Genomic DNA, 21,564 nt, shown 5'->3' on the forward strand with positions numbered 1-21,564 from the left:
ACAGAGTTGAATAGACGTATTTTCAAGCATCAGGGTCAACAGGAACATGAATGTGGGGTGGATCCAGAGAGCAGTATCTGTAATTTTCTTGCCAGCACCAATGAACAGCGCAGGGAATCTGGGGGAAGGACTGTGGGGACTGAGGACAGAACAGAAACACCGCACACCACCTCACACTCTTAGCAATTCGGTCAGTTAAATTCAGCTGCTGAGCCAGGCTCCCAAGATCCCAGAGGACAAAAGATCCATTTGTGTGTTTGCTAGATAAACAGTAACTACCTCTTTGGGGGTCCAAAGATAAAAACTGTGTAGTTTCAAAACCAAAGTTCTGTCGCCTCGGTGCATTGGAATAAAGAAAACAGAAAGAAAATGGAAACGAGTCTTAAATAAGGATAATCGTTATGTAGCTAAAAATAGTTCATAAGAGGCTGATCCCATGGAGCACGAAGCTGAACAGCTCACCAGCAGGCCACGGTTTTCTCCCTCTGAATGTGAATGAGCTTCTCCATGATATGCATGCATCATTTAAGGCTGGTGAAAAAAGCAATGCTCCCTGAACTTAAGATCTGGAATGAGATTCTAAATGTCAGAGTAGAGAGGTCCTTGCTCTATGTAGTATTCACTTAGCCCCATTTCCCATATGACCAATCTCAGTAATGTACTTAAAATGTTTACAGTAATCCTGGGAGCCTCAGCGCTGATTGCAGCTAACACAGTATCTCTAGAGACAGAAGAGGGAGAAGCAGCCCCCAAACACTTCACCAAAATGTGTGAAATGTAACATTTGCTTATTATTTGGCATAAGATTATAAAAGACTGGAAAGCTTACTTGCAAATGTAAAACCTCTACATCAAAATTAATCAGGATTAGATCACTTTTTAGGGTGAAATGTGATGTTATATCAGATTCTGATTCTTACAGACAGGCAGTGAGCAAGGTAAGACATGTAGTGTCTGAGCAAGAGACATACATAAATAGCACGTGTGCACATACACACACACATACACCACCTACGGTAATGTGTTGACATAGTGAGCCCTCCACAATCCCTGCTGATGAATGAACAATATTATTCATGCACTCTTATGAACACAGCTTTGCAGGCAGACCCAGCATCCACGCGTGACTGCGTCCCCATGGGCTGTCAAGGTATTCTGCATGGGTGACTGGCCATCCCCATGGCCTCTGTGCTCTGTCCTGGCAAGGGCTCTCTCCCAGGTCTCGTTCCTGAGTTTGCCCTTAATGATGGAGAAAAACTCCCTGGGCATAGATATGAGGTCACTTTTATTTTTAGTCTTAATGGTTATTAACATTCGTCCCGAGCACTTTTATTGGCCTAAATGGATGTAAATAATATCTTATGTCCAGGATGGTATTGACCAGAGGTTATATTTGGTAAACGCAAAGATCTGAGGAGGAAAGGCAGAAACTCATCTTTAAAGGTGTTCTGTAGACATCCTCCCATAATGTCTGAAAACTTTTTTTAGAATAATTTAATTTAACCCTTTGATCTAGCTGGCACCTCTGTCAGAGAAGGGTTTAAGATAAAATATCCGCTGTGAAAGGAAAATCAATTATTAAGCAACTTAAGCCATCAACTGAGGTGCTTATTGGCCACTGTAGGGTGAAAAGAATGGCCTTGAAGCCAGGACAAGTGGACAGAAGGTGAAAGCCTCCAGAGACACTGGTGGATGAATTATGTATCCCTAATCTGAGTGCTTAGTGGGTGATCACACACACCTAGACAATGGCACACGAAGGATACCTAAATGCTCCAACAGTGACTCCTTGTCAGGCCTCCATGGTGAGATTTAGAGGGGGAATAATGACAGGTGAAGTTTCCTCCCATCCTGATGGCATGAAGGGTAAGTATCTGGGTGCAGGAGTTTACCTTGAATAGTGATGGGCAGCCTGAGTAAGATCTGACATGCTGCCAATATAAACTTGATTATATCACAAAGTTCTCTAAATGCATCAAATAATTACCGTGCGTACTTTTATCCACATTGCTCACTCATCACAACTACCCTGTGGGGTACAAAATTTATTTTCATCTGCATCTGTAATCGAAATAAAGGAAGCTTTCCAATATCATACAGAACTGAATCCAATTCTCTCCAATCCCAAAGCGAGGTGTTTTAACCCTGATATATGACTGCCATAAAGAACCCTCCAAACATAATCTAGACCGTTAGGCCAACTTCGAAAATTAATCCATGACAGAGCTCAGTCAGAGCATTTTTTATTGAGTACTCACAGGGTAGACAGTACAGAAAACCGAAGCAGAGCCAATTAGGCCCAGCTCTTTATGTGTTTCCATTTGAGGAACAGAACACAGAAACAGAACTTGTTCTGTTCAACCTGGGTGTCATATTGAACCAGGCGCACTGGAGGAGTCGACAGTGCGCTGGGTTTGGGGATTACCTGGTCCTGCTGGAAACTAACCAACAAGCAAGGAGTGTCTCTGAATTATTTTTTTCCTCTGTGAAACCAGAGGATGAAGCCATTTCTGAGATGCCATCCAGCCCTTTACGATGAAAGACCACATCTGTGTTTCAGAGTCACCACTTAAGTATTTTACAGTCTGACAACCCGACTCATAGCTGAGGTCTGGGCAGGTGGATACAGGCCTGAGTTTAGGAGGGCACTACTAAATTTTGCTTTTCCCCAGGTGCCTTTTAAAATAAGCGCTTAGAGTTAAGGTTGGGGAAAAGTTAGTATCCTCTGCCCGATGGCCTTTTAAGTAATAGGTGCCTGCTACCCTGTTCTCTCTCCTGTTCACTCCTGACCTGGGCTGGAGGGCTGCCCTTCCTGCAGCTCACTGCACCCCCATCCCATTTCTGGGCTTTGTAAGTAATAAGTCTTGTGACCACTTCCCTGGTTAAGTGTACTGAAACTGCACCTTCGATCAAAATGAGCCTGAGGGTCTTCGCTTTCCCAAAGCGGGCGCTCGAGTGTTGAGCAGCTGCCTGCCGACCGCAGGTGGGCACCTTGGGCCTCTCTCAGCAGGTCATGAGCTGCATACTCTAGACCCAATAGACCAGCTCTAGCTTCCAACACACCCTCATGTTCTAGTATCAGAGCTCTTTCTACTTTCATCCACCCTAATTTTCCAACACCCCCTTGAAACTTGGGGCAGGTTGTTATGGGAAAACTAAGTCCAGGTGGGAACACTTTTTAAATAAAACACAGCAAAAAAGCACCTTTGCTGACCAGGAGAGGACAGAAGAGATGGATAGGTCCAACACGGGATTTGGACGAGGACACTAGGGGCAGCTTCTGGAAGATCCATACTCCTCCAGGTTCTGTATTTGGCCTGTATGCTTACTGCCCACTAGCTCTTCATTGCTAATAGGTGTCATTTAAGCCAAATCCCTAAACCTAATAAAATAGGGAGGAAGCTTCTTCCCTAGAAACTGCTGACATCATATCTCTAAAAAACAACTCCTCTTCCTTTCTGTCCTCACCGTTCACCTCCACCCCCCTCCGCACACCCATACACACACACCCCCACTTCACTATTCAACTGTGTGCACCATCCATGAGTGTCACTGTTCATGAGTGTCACAGCAAGTCAGGATAGGAGTTGAGAGCACTGAACCCGTGGGTTGTAACCATCCACAGTGCGACAAGCTTCATGAGAGCACACCTGTTCTGCTCACCACTCCATCTCTAGCCCCAAGAGTAGTACCCAGCACATAGTAGGCACTCAACATTCGTTTGTTCAAATCAATAATTCCAATTCCAACTGTCTCCCTTACCGGACCAAAAGGCTCAATCTTGAGCCAACTGTAAGCTTCATATGGGCAGGGGGACCACCCCTTATTAGCCTTTGTATTCCCATCATCTGGTAAAATGACTGAGACACACTAACACAAAGTATCTAACTGGAGAAAAGTAGAATTGGCAAATGTGCCCCTGAATACCCAGATTAAGGAAGGAGTCAAAGATATCTCATAAGCAAAAAATAATAATCTCAGAATTATTTTAATAAACAGTATGCAGCTCAGCACATAATCTTGAGGCAAATTTCACCGTGAGTTTATTTTTTAAAAATGAAAATAAATGTAAGGTAGTACACCAAGGTCTGAGTTCACCCCTACCCTAGACCCTACCAAGATACATCAAGCAGGCGCTAATGTGCCGAGCACGAAGCTTCTCAAACACAGAGGTTCTGCTGTGGACAAAAACAGGTGGTTTACAATTTAATTGCCCTGAGGGAACAGCCTATCAATGAAATTACAATGATATCATTCAAATGTCTTGAATTGAGAGTGTATTTCCAGACCTGAAACGTGACGACTATTTTCTTTTGATAAAAATTACTATAGTTTACCTTTCTTCCACTAAACTTTTTATCTTGGTATCATTCTAGATCCACATGCAGTTGTAAGAAAATAAAGAGATTCTGTGTGCCCTTTACCTAGCTTTCCCCTCATGGAAACATCTTGCAAAACTATAGCACAATATCACAACCAGGACACTGATAGCAGATAAGTCAGGATATGAAACATTTCTATCACCACAAGGATCCCTGAGGTCACCCTTTTATCCTTCCCATCACCACACCTTCCTTCACTCCTGGCAACCACTCATCTGTTCTCTATTTTTGTAATTTTGCAATTTCATGAATGTCATATAAATAAGATAACATGTAGCCTTTGGGATTGAAATTTTTGTTACTCAGCACAACTCCTGGAAACCCATCCAAGTGGTTGGCTCCTTTTCAGTGCTCAAAAGTATTCCATGCTGTGAATATACCAAAGCTTGTTTATCCTTTCAGCCATCGACAACATCCAAATTTTGGCTATTATGAATAGAGCCGCTATGGATACTCATGTGTAAGTCTGGAAAAGAACGATGTTTTAATGAACAATGGAATGCCAAAATCAGGACAACAAGGTTACTGACAAGAAAGTCTGCATTCAAAATAAGCATCAGCTACTAGGATGCTAGTCATGGTGCAAATTAAGTTAACTGAATTAAAGATAAATGCGGGAGTCTGACTCCAAAGGGGAATTGTGAATTTTAGAGTTGCAAAGGATCTTAGAGATCACCTCATCAAAATTCCCTTAGAAAGATGAACAGAATTGCTACCTGCACCCAGACCCTTTCTTTGGACATCTGGTTTAATGTTCTCCCTTATTAACACAGCCCCTATGCTCCCAGTTCACAGCCCATGATAATACATATATGAATGTAAAAAAAAAAATAAAGAAGGAAATAAAGGTTTCCATTTCTCCATAATCAATGCCCAAGATTACAACTGCTATATCAAAGGACACCTGCATGTTCAGCTTTATAAGAAACTACTATACCCAAAATACATAAAGAGTTTATACAACTCAACACCAAAAAAAAAAATCCAATTAAAAATGGGTGGAAGATCTGAATAGACATTTTTCCAAAGAAGACATCCAGATGGCCAACAGACACATGAAAAGATGCTCAACATTACTCATCATCAGGGAAATGAAAATCAAAACCACAATAAGATACCACCTCACACTTGTCAGAATGGCTAAAACAAAAAAGACAAGAACTAACAAGTGTTGGTGAGGATATGGAAAAAAAAAAAAGGAGCCCTTGTGCACTATTGGAAGAAATGAAGACTGGTACAGGCACTGTAAAAAAAATATGGATGGTCCTCAAAAAATTAAAAATATAAATACCATATGATCCGGTAATTTCACTACTGCATATTTACCCAAAGAAAATAAAATTACTAATTCAAAAAGATATAAGCACCTCTATGTTCACTGCAGCATTATTTACAATAGCCAAGAAATGGAAGCAACCTAATTGTCCATTGATAATTGTGCACTGATCATTGAAATGGATAAAGAAGATGTGATATATATACACACAATGCAATATACTCAACTATAAAATGAATGAAATCTTGCCATTTGCTACCATATGGATTGGCCTAGAGGGTATTATGCTCAGTAGAAGCAGTCAGATAAAGACCAATATATTATTTTACCTACATGTGAAATCTAAAAAACAAAACAAACAAAAACAGCAGAAACAGACCCATAAATCCAGAGAACAAACTGGTAGGTTGCCAGAGGGGAGGGGAGTGGGAGATGGACAAAACGGATGAGGTAGAGGCTTCCCGTGATGGAATGTCTGTCATCCCATAATCACGGGGATGAAAAGCACAGCATGGAGAGTAGAGTGCACAGCGCTGAATGGTGACAGTTGGTAGCGACACCTGGGGTGAGCACAGCGTAACATACAGAGATGTCGAATCACTATGCTGTACACCCGAAGCCAATGTAACCCCGTGTGTCAACATTACTTCAATTTTTAAAAAGCAAGCAAGCAAAGAAGTCGCCAAATCTTGTCCCTGAGTGGCTGTGCCATTTTCTGCCCCCAGCAACAACGGAGGAGTGATCCAGTTTTCTGCATCCTTGCCAGGATTTGCTGATGTCATTATTTTTTATTATAGCCATTCTGATATGTGGGCTGCGATTCACTTTTAATGAACACAAAGATCCAGAGAGGAAAAGGAAAGGCCTCACAACCACCCAGGTATCTTTAAGTATTTTGCTGATCCCTTGTGATTACCTTAATAGGCATAATAAATCCTCCTCTGCCCTAAATGAAGTGCTGGGTAGGAAGAGCAGGGTGCTTCCTTCGAGTAACACAGAGCAGCTACCAACAGCAAACATCATCCTCACCATGAAATTCTGGAAGCATTCCCTTTAATGTTCTAAGAGCAAAGCAAGAATAGCACTTCCGGTCAAAGTTTTTATTGGCAGTACTAGCAAATATAATCAAATAAGAAAAATATTACGACTTACAACTATAAAGGAATAAATGAAATTATTTGCAGATAATGCAAATGTCTACACAAAAAAATTAAACGAATCCTAAACTTTCAAAATTTATGATAGTTCACTAGGTTGTTGATACACAATCACCAAAAAATTTCAATAGGCTTTCCTAACATCAGCAATAATCCAATTAAAAATGTAATTTTTGAATAACCCCATTTTTTTCTAGTAACAAGTATCTCTGAATAAACCTTTTAAAATGCATAGGAATCTAGGGAAAAAATTATACCAGTTTAACAAAAGACTTAAAGGACACATTTAAATAGTGAGAAATACCACGTTTATGGTTAAAAGGACATTGTTTTAAACGTCTACTCTCTCCAGATTAATCTATAAATTTAATGCAAATTTAACCCAAATTCTATCAGGATGTTGTTTTATTTCACTTCATTTTAGAAAAGGTTCTTTTAAAAATACACATGGAGGGAAGCCTGGGTGGTTCAGCGGTTGAGCACCTGCCTTTGGCCCAGGGTGTGATCCTGGAGTACCAGGATCGAGTCCCATGCTGGGCTCCCTGCATGGAGCCTGCTTCTCCTTCTGCCTATGTCTCTGCCTCTGTGTGTGTGTGTGTGTTTCTCATGAATAAATAAATAAAAATATTTTTAAAATAAATAAAAAAATACACATGGAGGAGTAAAGGACCCAAAGGAGACAGAACATAAGGACTCCTAACTCTGGGAAACGAACTAGGGGTGGTGGAAGGGGAGGAGGGAGGGGGAGGGGGGTGAATGGGTGACGGGCACTGAGGGGGGCACTTGACGGGATGAACCCTGGGTGTTATTCTGTATGTCGGTAAATTGAACACCAATAAAAAATAAATTTATTTAAAAAAAAGAAGTCAAGACATTCTGCAGAATGGGTGACAAAGGGACCCAAAGCTCTGAGTGCTAGCTGTGCTGATGCCAATGTCCCATTCATGGCAGGCACACTTCTGTCAATGGAAAGAAGTGGTTTCAGAGCTCAGGACACTCCTAGACCAACCTCCCAGCACCCCCAGCCCTAGCACTTCTGCTTGCCCTGGTCATCATCCAAACTCAGTCTATCAGGCCCTTCACCCTCTTCTATAGGAGTGTCCCCACAGAGCCCACACAATCCAAGGGCCCCCTTCTTCCTCACACTATATGCAGATTCTTCACAAAGACACCACCTCTTAGAACCTTCCCGTCTTCTGGAACTTGCAGCCTTTCATCAGCAAATATCCTATCTCCCCTACCTCTGGACTTCTTGCCTTCACTGCTCTGCTTTGATGACCCTGCTCCTCATTGTTGATTTCAGATCACTGTCCCTCCTTACTTCCTAAAAACCGCCTTACTTTGACACTCCATCCAACTGTATGACTGTAATACTAGCCTTCAAATAAAACAGTCTGAAACACATCTTCCCGACTCCAGCTACCACTCAACTTAACCTCTGCCCCTTTGCTACAAAATCCACCCAAAAGAGTATTCTGCACTTGCTGTTTCCTTTTTCCCCCCCAAAGATTTTATTTATTTATTCATGAGAGACACAGGCAGAGGGAGAAGCAGGCTCTCCGCAGGGAGCCCGATGTAGGACTTGATCCCAGGACCTGGGAATCACACCTGAGCAGAAGGCAGACGCTCGACTGCTGAGCCATCCAGGTGCGCCTGGACTTGCTGTTTTCAGTATCTGTCCTCTTACGTCTCTCTCTCTCTCTCTCTCAGGCTGTTCTGTAGACATTCTCGCCCACGCTTACACAAACACAGCTTTTGCAAGGTCACCTGTACTCTGTGATGGACTGTTCTCAGGCCTCGCCTTTCCTGAGCTCCCAGCAGCACTGGGCACAGCTGAGCATCCCCTGCCTTCTGAACAGTTGGCTCACTGAGCTCCAGAGCGCCACTCTGGGCTTTGCCTGGGACCTCGCTGGCCATCCTCTAAGCCCCTTGGCTATTGTCTTAACCTCCCTGAACTTGTCTGTGTACCCAGGCCTCTGTCCAAGGATCTTTCTCTTCTGGGCCACATGTATACACACTGGTTACATCATATGCAGGGCCCAGGACAATATGAAAAAGCAGGCCCCTCACTCAAAAATTAGTAAGGCTTCCAACACCACAACAGCTCAGCACAGCATTAGAACAAACGCAGGATTCGTCCAGAAGTGGGGCTCTGTGCAACTCTTCTGTCACACAGCTAGGGAGCTGGTCCTGCCGAGGACCCCAATCTACATCTCTGGTCTAGACCACTCCCCTGAACTCCAGGCTCATAAATCAGAGAAGCTCATAGACTCCTTTTAAACATCTCCACTCTGCTCTCTCTAGCAGGCACTTCAAAACCAAAGTCATGGACCTCCCCCTCCACAAATAAGTACCCTGTTCTTTCTGGACTTTCCCCCCCTCTCAGTGAGTGGCATGTTCTTCCACTTTCTTTTTCCTTCTAGCCATCCCTTGGTTCTCCTTTTACTGAAGCGTCACATCCAAATCATGAACAAATGTTGTGGGCTCTCCCTTCAGACATATGGAGGATGTGCCCACTTCCCCCCCCCCCCCCCCAGCACTGCCACAGGTACCATCTGGCACCTGGATTACTGCTGTCGCCTCCCAGCTGGTCTCTGGCTTCAGCCTGCACTCCCTGCAATCTAGCCTCAACCCCATGGTCCTCTCACACCGGGGTTCTCCTCAGGTGGATGTGAAGGTGCCCCGACGTTCCTCAGGAGCACAGGTCTGAACTACCAGATAGCGCTTTCCATGTCGCATGACTCAGCTGCAGAAATCGGCAAGTCGTTAATTTTCATATGCCTATTCCTCTCAGAACAACAAAAGCCTCACGGAGACTACAAATGCCCCAGCCCCACACTGCAAACCCTGTTCCCTCCTCCTACCAAAGAGCCGCCTGCAAATCTGCGGGGAGTCCTAAGACAGTCGGAAAGCTGGTCCCCTCTGAAGCTCTCTTTCAACTGTTCACCATGTAAGGGAGGGATCTGGGTAACGCAGCGTGGATCATAATCAGGGAGCATCCAGCTTAACACGCTCGGGGTTCTAAATATGTTCGCAATCAACGAAATGCACGAGTCCAGCCGTGAGCGGCCGGGGCCGTGCTGCGAGGCCAGGACTGCGGGCTCCAGAGGAGCAGCAGGCGTCGGGACGCGGACGCGCGAGCGCGGGGCGTGCGGGGACCGAGCCTGTGCGCCGAGGCTCCCCGGGGCTCTGCCGCAGCAGCGCGCGCGCGCGGGCGGGGCGGGGCGGGGCGCGGGCAGGGGCGGGGCGGGGCGGGCAGGGCAGGGGCAGGGCAGGGCAGGGCAGACGCCCCGCGCTCTGAGCGCCCCCCGAGCCGCGGCCCGGCACCCCCGCGCAGGGCGGCAGGGCATGCGCGCGGCGGCTGGCGCGCGCACACACACACCCACACACACACACACCCACACACACACACGCGCGCGCGCACACACACACACACGCACACACACCGAGCGCGCACACGCACCCCGGGCCCGCGGGCGGACGGGGGTCTCTGGCGCCCCCGCCCCTCCCGGCGGCGCAGGTGTCGGGCAGCCCCGCGCTCCAGGGGCCGAGAGCGCCGCGCCGCGGGGGCCCCGCGCAGGGAGGCGGGCGGAGGGCGGGGCGGGGGCGGGGGCGGCTCCCCCCGCCCGCGGCGCCCCCGCCCGGCCGACCCTCCCCGCGCGCGCCCCTCCCCGCTCACCAACGGACGAGCGGATCCGCGACCTTCGGGGCAGGGACATCTTAAGAGCTGCGTCCAGGCCGGAGGCGTTGGGCATCGCGCCCCGGGCGGGGGCGAGGCGGCCCCGGGCGCTCGGCGGGGGCTGCGCGCTGGGCGGGGCGCAGGGGCGGCGGCCCGAGGGCCATGGGTGGGCGCGCTCCCGGGCCGGACGGCGGGGCGCGGGGGGCAAGGGGGCCCGGGCCGCGCCTGTGCCGCCGCCGAGGACGCCGCGCCGGCCGTGCCGCAGCCTCGGGCCAATGCGGCGGCGCCGGCGGACGCCACGGCTGCGGGCCGGCGGGCCCGGGAGGGGGGCGCGGGGCGGGGCGGGGCGCGGAGGGGCCCGGCGGCGGGAGGCGCGGGCCGCGGGGGCCGTGGGGCGTCCCTCGGGGCGGGGGCTCTGCCCGGACCCGACGCGCCTCCCGGCCCTTCTCGGCCTGTGCCCGTCCGCTGCGCCCTTTACCTGTCACTCGTCCTGCGGTGCAGGTGTCCCGTGCGAGCCCTTCAGGGCTCAGAGCGTCCTTCCTGTTCTCGGTTTCTGCCCCGGGTCCATTTTGGTGCGCTCGGTCTCCGTTCTTCAAGGGACAGGTATTTCGAAGACGCAGGGCCTGGAACTAAAAGAAATCCTGAGCCCCCGGACTCCTAACCCCCAACCCGCTTAGAATTCTAATTTGGTGGCATGTTAAAACTGTAAGGAGCCCTTAGGAATGCTGCTCAGCTCGCGCCACACACACGCACACGCACACACACACCCCGACACACCTTCCGTAGGAAACAAAGTCCATGAGAGGTGAGGTGAATTGTCCAAGGTCACTTGATCCATTTTTTGTTTTTACTCATCAGTGTTTATACCGCGTTTGGTCCTTCTGGGCACAGTTCCATAAAAAGGGGGGGGGGAGGCTGAATCTGTTTAATATCTGATGAAATTCTGACCTCAGAATGAAAACAAAGATGATTCAAGAAGAGTCCGACCTTACATTTATTGATGTGCTCATCACATTAAATTTAACATAAACATGGAGGGCTGATGAGAAGGACAGAGTTCCGCAGAAAGAATTGGTGCCCCATGAGAAAACACCTATGCAGCCCCTCAACCTCCTACTGGCTATCTCTGCTCCGAGCTTTCTTAGGAAAAAATAGCAGAAGGGATGGACAGTAGGCTGGCAACTTTAGCTTCCAAGTAGGATTCCCTGCTTGTGTCTTCTGGGCTCTCAAAACAAACAAAACAAAACAAAGTGGTTCTAATAAGAAATGAGTTTTCAGTAGGATGTTGAAGAAGAAAATTTTCTAAATTGTTGAGCTGAACTTCAGGATGGGGAGATGTTTTCTCAGTGGGTCCTCATAGCTGCTGAAGGTAAACTTCAAGCCGCTTGATCCTGGCAGTGACTTTGTCAAAAACTTTGTCTCTAATAATTCAGTCAATTTTCTATTGATGATAACCCTTTGAAGGCTAAGCAGAACTGAAAAGGACTTGAGTGAAAAATGGAGTTTTTTCAACCCCAAATTTTAGGATGAAAAATGTTCCTATCATAACCAGATGGAAAAAGAAAGAGTAGATAGAAGTTATTTTTCATTTTTGAGAAGCTGAATATGTTAAATATAGAACATTGCTTTGACCACCACAGATTGACCCAGTGCCTTGCCCTGATTTTGTGCATCCTTATCATGAAATGAATAGGGGCACTTCTGTTTCTGTAGCTTCTCAGAACCAAAACTTCCCTAACAACTTGGTAGAGCATTGAGATTCAGTGGGCCCACTTTGAAGATGACATGGTAGGTGCAAGGAGCAATAAATGGGTAATTCATTTGAATTTGTGTTCTCTCATTGACTGCCATGGTTAATTTCCCTGATCTGACTAGCTGGCATCTCTCTTGGGAACTTAAGGATGGCATTTCACTATGGAATCCAGACCAAACTCCTATCTTTGAGATCTTCTACAGACATACACGCACAAAGAACAAAAGCTAGCAGATGACCAGTATTTACTATTAGTCTTAGAATCCAAATGCCAATATGGATCATTCAGGAACTGGTATGTGACCTCTGGGAGAAATACATCCATCTGCGTCAGAGGCAGCCTAGGCTAGAACCAAAGGAGATGCAAGAAACTTGTAAAAAAAAAAAAAAAAAAAAAAGGCAATGCAAAATCAGAGCAATAGGGATAGAGAAATTTATTTTTTGTCTCTATCCTATAGAAGCAAGAACTTCTCAAGAAAGAGCATTTGCCTCAATTCTCTAGAGTCACCACCTCCAGCATTTACAAGTCAGGTGACAGAAGCAGCATGGAGAAGAAAATCCCTCCAAAGACAGGCCAACCAGGATACACCAAGCCCCTAGCACTGTGGGTTGATAAATATCACTGAGCTAAGTCAGAGTAGCTCTTTTCGTCGTAATGTATGATGTCGAATAAAAGGAGGAATTGGAGTTTCTCCATCCTCTCTATACTCTCTGCCCCCTCGCTAAGCAATGAGATGGGCCAAGACACACCCATCTCCCAGAGAGAGAACCCCCCCCCACCAACATACACACATACACACCGTGGTGTGACTGCAGAAAGGCTGAGCATGTTTTCAAGATTCCAAGGAAGGAAATCTGCACAACTTTTCTTGGCAGCACAGTCTGATGCTAAGGAGCTAGGGCTTTCAAGCAGTTCTTCCTATGACCATCTTAAATTCTATTTTAACTTAAGCCCATTCTTATTTAATCTTCATGGTTCTAGAGAGCAATCAGCTTGCATCCTTCTCGAGTTCTTTCATATAAATTAAGATTTTGAGCCATTCCTTAAGCTCCTTTCTTCAAACTAAAACCCTATTTCTTTTTAAAGTGTTTACACATGAAAAAATATTCATACATGTATACATATATGTATATCCCTTTTATGTGTGTACATATATGTCTATACAGAGGTAAACATTTTTAAAAAGGAAATTGCATATCTATGCCATATAAAAAGGTACAGAGATGCATATAGCATTCATCCGTGTACCTACGTCCCCAGTTTAGGTAACAATATAGACAGAGCGGAAGGCACTACTAATCTCTAACGCCTTCCCTTTCCCTCTGTCCCCATATCAATTTCCTTTTAGGCTTTCTTCATAGGGCCTCTTTCCTCTTTCCCTGTTGTTATTTACAAACAGGCTACAAAGCAACCCTGATAGTATTGGGCAAAGAATCCAGGAAGGAAGATTATTTAATAAAAAACTTTATTCTTCTATGGCAGGCTTCTACAACATCCTGTAAATGTGTTCTGATGACTCCAGATTCCTTTCGCTTTACACCATATCCCAAATTGAAGCAAAGAAGAAATATTCAGTAGAACAGTCAATAAGGACTGAAAGGGCAAGTGCCCTAGAACCCTTCCCCCTCAATGACTTATTAGCATTCATGTCTGGCTTTTGATGCTGGCTGCAGCTGGAATCTTTGCTGGGGCTGTCATCTGGTATACTTCACCGTGTCGTCTCCAGGTAGCCTGGGCTTCCTCACAGCATGGTGGCTGCTTCCAAGAGTCCCAGGAGACAGCCAGGTGGAGGCTATGGCATCTTTTCTAACCTAGCTTGGGAAATCATGCAGTATCACCCCTACCACAACCTGTGAAGGCAGTCACAAAGGCCCAGTCACTTCAAGAGGACAGGAAATAGACTCTAGCTCTTGATGGAAAAGGGGCAAGATTCTGCTAGACGGTAAGGATTGGAAACACTGTTGCAGCCATTTTTGAAAGTACAATCTATCAAAACTAGCAACAAATAATTTTAATAAAATATAATTGCACCAAAATAATAAAATTTTTATGGAAATTAATGAAAGACACGCAAGACATTGAAAATAAGGGACCCAAAAACAAAATTGAAGGACATACATTACCTGTTTTCAAATCTTAACTGTAGTGTGAATTCTGGTCAACATAGTGTAGTGTAGACACATGAATAGACAGATCACTAAAATAGAGTCCAGAAATAGATCCATGTATATATGGTTAAATAATTTTGACAAAGACACCAAAACAACTCAATAGGGAAAATATAGTATCTTCAATAAATAGTGCTATTACAGAGATGCCTGGGTGGCTCAGTCAGTTAAGCATCTGCCTTTGGCTCAGGTCATGTTCTCCAGGTCCTGGGATTGATCCCCACATTGGGCTCCCTGCTCAGCAGGGAGTCTGCTTCTCCCTCTTCCTCTGCCCCTCTTCCTACTTGTGCTTTCTCTCTCTCTCAAATAAATAAAAGCTTTAAAAAAATAGTTCTATAACAACTTGATGTTCTTATGAAAAAAAATAAGCCTTGATCCCTTAACCATACCAAATAATTAATTCAAAATGGATCATAAACTTAAAGTCTAAAAAAACTAACTTTCTCTTCTAGGAGAAAATATGTCTTACACAAGACATAGAAAGCACTAACCATAAAAGAAAAAACTTATAAATTGGACATTATCAAAAATAAAATTTCTGGGGACACCTGGGTGGCTTAGCGGTTGAGCGTCTGCCTTCAGCTCAGGGTGTGATCCCAGGATCTAGGATCAAGTCCCATATCAGGCTCCTTTCGGGAAGCCTGCTTCTTCCTATCCCTGTGTCTCTGCCTCTCTCTCTCTCTCTCTCTCTCTCTTACTCTGTCTCTGTCTCTCATGAATAAATAAAATCTTTTAAAAAATAAAATAAAACTTCTGTTCATCAAAAAACATCACCAAGAAAACAAATAGGTAACCCACAGACCAGGAGAAAACATTCACAATGCATACATCTGACAAAAGGCCTGTTTCTAGAATATATGTCACTACTACAACTCAATACTAAAAAGACAAATTGAATTTGTTAATGATCAGGAAAATGCAAGTTAAAACACAATAACATTCCACTACACACCAGGATGCTGAAATCAAGATTAACAACTCTGAATACTGTAGAAAGATGGTGAACAACCAGAATCCATACTTGCTGGTGGGAGCGTAAAATGTTATAACCACTTTGAAAAACTTGTAATTTCCTATGCAGTTGAATGTACACCTTCCCTATGACCCAGAAATTCTACTTCGAGGTACTTGCCCAAGAGAAATGTACACATATTTACAAAAAGACTTTAAAAATATTAATAGCAGCTTTATTCATAATAGCCTCAAACTGGAAATAACTGAAATATCCATCACCAGGTAAATGGATAAATTGTCATATAGCCATATAATGGACTATGACTCAGAAATAAAAGGGAATAAATTACCAATGTATATAACACCATACATGAATCTAAAAAACATTATGCTGAGAGAAAGCAAGACACAAAAGGGGGGAGACGGTCTGATTCCATTAGAGTAACTAGATTAGGTCCAACTTGAAATTCCTCCTGCTAAGCCCTACATAAGCAACCCAAAACTTAACTATGTTTCTATGCTCTGTGCTTGGCTTCCCCAGAAAAGAAAGGTCCAGGACAAATTACCTAATGTTGTTCCAAGATGTTCCTTTGCTCCATACAAGGAAAGTAACCCTGCTTTAACCAATCAGCAAATGCCCAGTACAACCTCCTTGTTCCTGCTCACCTCGACCTATAAAATTTTTTTGCCAGGTGCTCAACATCACTAGTGATCCGAGAAATGTAAATCAAAACCACAGTGTGATAGCACCTCCCACCTTTTAGAACGGCTATTATCAAAAAGACCAGAAACAATGAGTGTTGGTGAGGATGCGCAGAAAAGGGAACCCCTGTACACTGTTGGTGGGAATGTAAATTGGTGCAGCTACTATTGAAAATGGTATGGAGGTTCCTCAAAAAATTAAAAATAGAAATACTAGGGGCTTGGGGTTGGCTCAGTCAGTTAAGTGTCCAACTCTTGATTTCAGCTTAGGTCATGACCTCAGGGTTGTGAGATGAGCCCCCATATAGGGCTCCATGCTCAGTGGGGAGTTTGCTTATCCTTCCCCACTCACGCTCTCTCTCAAATAAATAAATAATTTTAAAAAATAGGAATACCATATGATCCAGCAATTCCACTTCTGGGTATTCATCTGAAAGAAATAAAAACACTTACTCAAAAAGATATCTGACCAAGTTAATTGCAGTGTTATTTACAATAGTCAAGATGTGGAAACAACCATTATATATATATATATATATATATATATATATATATATATATATATATATACATACACATATACATATACTGGAATATTACCAAGCCATAATAAAGAAGGAAATCTTGCTGTTTTAGGCATGGATGGACCTTGATGGCAGTATGCTAAATGAAATAAGTCAGACAGAGAAAGACCATATGATCTCACTCATACTAGCATACATCAGAGATATTGCAGGATTGGTTCCAGATCACCATAATAAAGCAAATATCACAATAAAGTGATTCCAGTGAAATTTTAGATTCCCCAGTACATATAAAAGTTGTTTATTCTGTAGTCTGCTGCATGTGCAGTCACATTATGTCTAAAAAAAATGTGTGTACCTTAGTTAAAAAACACTTGCTAAAAAATGCTAACCATCATCTGAGCTTTCAGCAAATAGTAATTGTTGATTACAGATCACTGTAACAAATGTAATAATAATGAAAAAGTCTGAAACATTGCAAGAATTACCAAATGTGACACAAAGACCTGAAGGGAGCAAATGCTGTTGGGAAAATGGTGCCAATGGACTTGCTCCACTTTTCATTTGTAAGAAACATGATTATCTGTGGAGGACAGAGTAAAGGCCAATAGACAAGGTAAACCTATATATGGGGGTGTGGAGTGGGGAATGGTATGAGTAGAGGTGGTCAAGAGGCACATACTTAACAGTTATACAATAAATAAGTCCTAGGGATGTCATGTACAACCTAGTAACTATAGTTAATAATACTATATTGTACATTTGGAAGTTGCTAAAAGAGTAGATCTTAAAAGATTTTATCAAAGAAAAAATATTTGTAACTGTATGGTGACAGATGTTAGACTTCTTTTAATCATTTCACAATGTATTCAAATATTGACTCATTGTGTTGTACACCTGAAACAAATATAATGCCATATACCAACTATACCTCAATAAAAACAATCTCTTGCCTTGTACAGCTCTTTAAAGCTGCCTTTTAACCTGCTAGACAGAACGCTCCTTAATTCATGAATTGCTGGATAAAAGCCTACTTGATCTAGTAAGTGGATTGTAAATCATCTGTGGGAAACTTTCTTTTTCACAATTCCCTTTAAATGAAGCTTAAGAAAAGGCAAAAAAAAAAATTTCTAAGGGTCAGGTTGTAGAGATTCACTGAAAAGGGACTCAAGGGAACTTCCTGGAGTAATAAAAAGGTTGTTTTGGGGGTTTTTTTGTTTGTTTGTTTTCTTTTTGACAAAGGAGTGGACATTGGGTGTGTGCATTTTCCAAAGTTCACCAAACTATACAGTTAAGATCTACACTTTTCACTATAAACTATACCTCAACTTTTATAATACTAATAAAAGGAAGTGAGTTTTTAAATGCTTGCACTGGGATACTCATAATGATGTCTTTTATAATAGTAAGAACTTGGGAAACAAGCCCAATGACAAAAGAATGAGAAAGTAAATTAAAATTCTTTAAAAAAACTAATTCTCTTTAAAAATAAAATTTTCAAAAAATATGTAATGGCTTGAGAAACTTTTGAGAAACTATTTAGAATATGATGTTAAATGAACAAAGGAGAGATGAAAAACTGTATATATGTTGTGATCTCTCTATATACATATGTACATGTATATACATTTATATATACAAGTATATTTGGATATTTATATTTGTATAGCTTTCTAGAGAGAGAAGTATTAAAATATTAACTGTAACTATCTCTGGATGATGATTTTTAATTTCCATCTTATACTCTCTCAAATTTTGTACAAATCATTCTCCTTAAAGTGTAGGAATATAGTGAGTCCATTGGCCTAAAATTGTTGCTTTGCTACAATTTCAGTTGGCTGAACATGTGCAAAGGATGAATGTCAGAGTGATTAAAGCAAGTGTTTGCTGCCAAGCAGAGCTGGGGGCCAGAGGGGATGTCAGAATAACAGAATAAAGCATATCTAGGAAATGCGACACAGCTGCAGAGTATTGGGGAATTCAACAGCCAACACAGTGAGTCCATAACAAGTGAACAAGTCAAAAAGCAGATGAACTAGTTTTATCATAATGATAAAAACAGCTAGCATTTTTAAGTGCTTATTCTGCACCAGGCAATAAGCTAAATGCTTGACTTACATTTTACCATGTAATTTCCAAAACAATATGGAGAAAAAACTACATGATTCTCCCCATTTTATGGATGAGAAAACTCAGGGTTAGAATAGTGCAGTAATTTCCGCAAGGTCACATAGGTAGGTAGTAAGTGCAGTTAGAAGGCAAGCGGTTGTCAGTTCTGTGTCTAGGCCACATTCATAATTATTGTACCCTCCAAAGAGGTCTTTCAACAGAGAAGTCAAAATATAAAATAAATAAATAAATAAATAGACAATAATAATAATAATAAATAAATAAGAAGAAAAGAAACAAAGTGTTTCAGGATCCCTGGGTGGCTCAGCAGTTAAAGCATCTGCCTCTGGCTCAAGGCATGATCCTGGAATCATGGGATCAAGTCCTGCATCGGGTTCCCTGCATGGAACCTGTTTCTCCCTCTGTCTCTCTCTCTCTGTCCCTCATGAATAAATAAATAATCTTTTTAAAATGTTTTAAAAAAAGAAACAAAGTGTTTCTAGACAGTCATAATAACAGGAACCAAAAGCATACTTTTATATAAACAGAATGAAAGGCTTTAATCGAGTATCTAGATTTTCTTCCACAGCTGCTGGCCAAAGACCACCAAAGGTAGCCACAGCTTCAAACACATGCCCTTTCATATACAATATGAGTAAAAACTCACTTTTACTAAATTCTGAAGTTCATCAGACGAACATCTGTTGCTTTGTCATCTTTTATGACCTGCTCTCTGTCCATGACAAGTGATTGGGAAAGAGCTAACAGTATCATAGCCCACACCTGCTACCACCGGAGTGGCCTGAGGAACCACACAGACAAATCAGGCTAAGTCTACCTGGAAACGAGGCTTACTCTCCAGGTAGAGAGGTGATTCTGAGTAGGAAGAACCAGAAGGCTATCCCTTTAGCAGTTCCTTAAAAAGGTAAAGATAAATTTATAATCCCAGCAATTTTGCTCCTAGGAATCCACCAAGAAAATGAAAACATTCATCCATACAAAAACTTGTGCCCCAATGTTTATAGCAGCATTATTCATAATAGCCTCAAATCGGAAAAAAATGAAATGTCCATTGACAGCTGAAAAGATGAATAAAAAGTGGTGTGTCCATACCTGGAACACTATTTGGCAATGAAAAGGAAATAAGTATTTTTTAAAAGGATTTTATTTATTTATTTGAGACAGAGAGCGCCCCTGTCCTCAAGGGGAGGAGAAGGAGGGGGAGGGAGAAGCAGACTCCTCGCTGAGCAGGGAGCCCACGCCCGGCTCCTTGCAGGGCTCTACACTGGCCTGGATCCCAGGACCCTGAGACTGGGACCTGAGCCAAAGGCAGACACTTAACTGATTGAGCCACACAGGCTCCCCGAAAAGGAAATAAGTATTAACACAGCTATGATATAGACGGATCTCACTGACATGATCAGAGTCAAAAACACCCTCTTGGCAAATGGGCTCCAGAATCCTGGAGAATTAGTTGCTTGAGCATAACTCAAAAACAATGTTTTGGGAGGCTAACATTGAATACTTGGCTTGCTATCTTATCTGCTTTATCACCTCTGTGGGCTGAAGATACTTTAGAAACATTGATGCTAAAGAAAAGAAAGAAGAAAGAAAGAAAGAGAAAGAAAGAAAGAAAGAAAGAAAGAAAGAAAGAAAGAAAGAAAGAAAGAAAGAAAGAAAGAAAGAAAGAAAGGAAGGAAGGAAGGAAGGAAGGAAGGAAGGAAGGTAAGGAAAGGAAGTAATGCCCCAACGCCTCTAACGAACTACAGCATACCGACCGAAAGACCGAAAGAAAGAAAGAAAGAAAGAAAAGAAAAGAAAGAAAGAAAGAAAGAAAGAAAGAAAGAAAGAAAGAAAGAAACATTAATGCTCACATCACATTCAACGTTTTTCTCCTGCTTTCTACTTTCTTGCTCTGCATTTAACAGGAGGGGCAAAGATAGATGGACGTTTTCTGAATTATTTAACAGCCAGAATGCTTTAGGTTGCATTTTGGCAGAAGCGCAAGGGAAGGCGAGGAGCCAGCGTCTGGGGGTCTGCTCCAGGCAGGAGGCAGAGGGCAAGGCTGGGACCGACAGAAGAGCGCCCTTGTGGGCTCTGGAGGGTCAGGAGTGGCGGGCGGCAGGCGGCCTCCGCCGCAGGTGTCAGAGGCGTCCGTCCCTACCGCGCTGCGGCCCCGCCGTGCCCCCTCCCGTGATGACCGCCGAGCACTGTCTGCACAGCAGATGCAGCGTGGGCCCGCGAGCGTCCTAGACGGCGGCAGGCACACCAGGTGGTTTGGGGCTGAACCTTGAAGAACCAGTCTATGAGATACCCCCTGGTGACGGAGAGCGCGGTGCGTGTGCGGGAGGGCAGGCCCTCTGCGGTAAGAGAAACCAGAACACGGGGGGCCCGCAGAGGCCCCGGCGGGAGCAGCTCGGAGCCCGGGCTCAGGGGTGAGCGTCTGCCGTGGCCCAGGGCGTGATCCCGGGGTCCTGGGATGAGTCCGCCTGGGCTCCCTGCAGGGGGCCTGTTCCCCCTCTGCCTCTGTCTGCCTGTGTCTCTTACGAGTAAATAGGTAAGTAAGTAAGTAAGTAAGTAAGTAAGTAAGTAAGTAAGTAAGTAAATCAATAAATCAATAAATCAATAAATAAATAAATAAGCAAGCCTTTTTAAAAAGGAAGAAAGGAATGGGCGCAGCTCTAGCCTGTGGCAAAGGCCCATTCCTCCTGCCATCCGTCGGTGCTGAAAACAGGTGATGGTGGTGATGGCGGGTGGCGGGGCCCAGGGGGTCGGTCCCCCGCCTGCGCCCTCACGTGATCACTGTCTTGCGTGGTTGTTCCTTCCTTGCTTCCACCTACTTTACATTCCGCGGCAATG

At 43.9% G+C, this 21,564-nt stretch overlaps 1 protein-coding gene and 1 long non-coding RNA gene across 15 annotated transcripts in view; both read right to left on the reverse strand.

The window, feature by feature from the left end:
• ATP8A2 (ATPase phospholipid transporting 8A2) overlaps positions 1-11,183 on the reverse strand; it is a 574,503-nt gene extending 563,320 nt beyond the window's left edge. For 6 of the 14 annotated variants that reach the window (XM_038573451.1, XM_038573454.1, XM_038573455.1 and 3 more), the window contains exons 1-2: positions 10,973-11,183; positions 6,575-6,719 (exon numbers count right to left, since the gene is read on the reverse strand). Coding sequence is in view for 3 of the 14 variants with exons in the window: in XM_038573446.1 (XP_038429374.1) it covers positions 10,495-10,570 (76 nt within the window). In the remaining 11 variants the exon portion in view is untranslated. Of the gene's footprint in view, positions 1-6,574; positions 6,720-10,494; positions 10,606-10,972 lie in introns of those variants that run through there. The other 8 variants (XM_038573452.1, XM_038573457.1, XM_038573456.1 and 5 more) reach the window with 2 other exon arrangements.
• Positions 11,184-13,727: 2,544 nt separating this feature from the next.
• LOC111092273 lies at positions 13,728-16,505 on the reverse strand. The gene is made up of 3 exons (XR_005378455.1): positions 16,468-16,505; positions 14,372-14,445; positions 13,728-14,098 (listed from the first exon to the last, which is right to left on the reverse strand). It is a non-coding gene; the product is annotated as an uncharacterized LOC111092273 (long non-coding RNA).
• Positions 16,506-21,564: the final 5,059 nt, after the last annotated feature.

Source organism: Canis lupus, chromosome 25 (assembly GCF_011100685.1).
Source record: "Canis lupus familiaris isolate Mischka breed German Shepherd chromosome 25, alternate assembly UU_Cfam_GSD_1.0, whole genome shotgun sequence".
In the NCBI taxonomy this organism is placed as follows: Eukaryota; Metazoa; Chordata; class Mammalia; order Carnivora; family Canidae; genus Canis; species Canis lupus.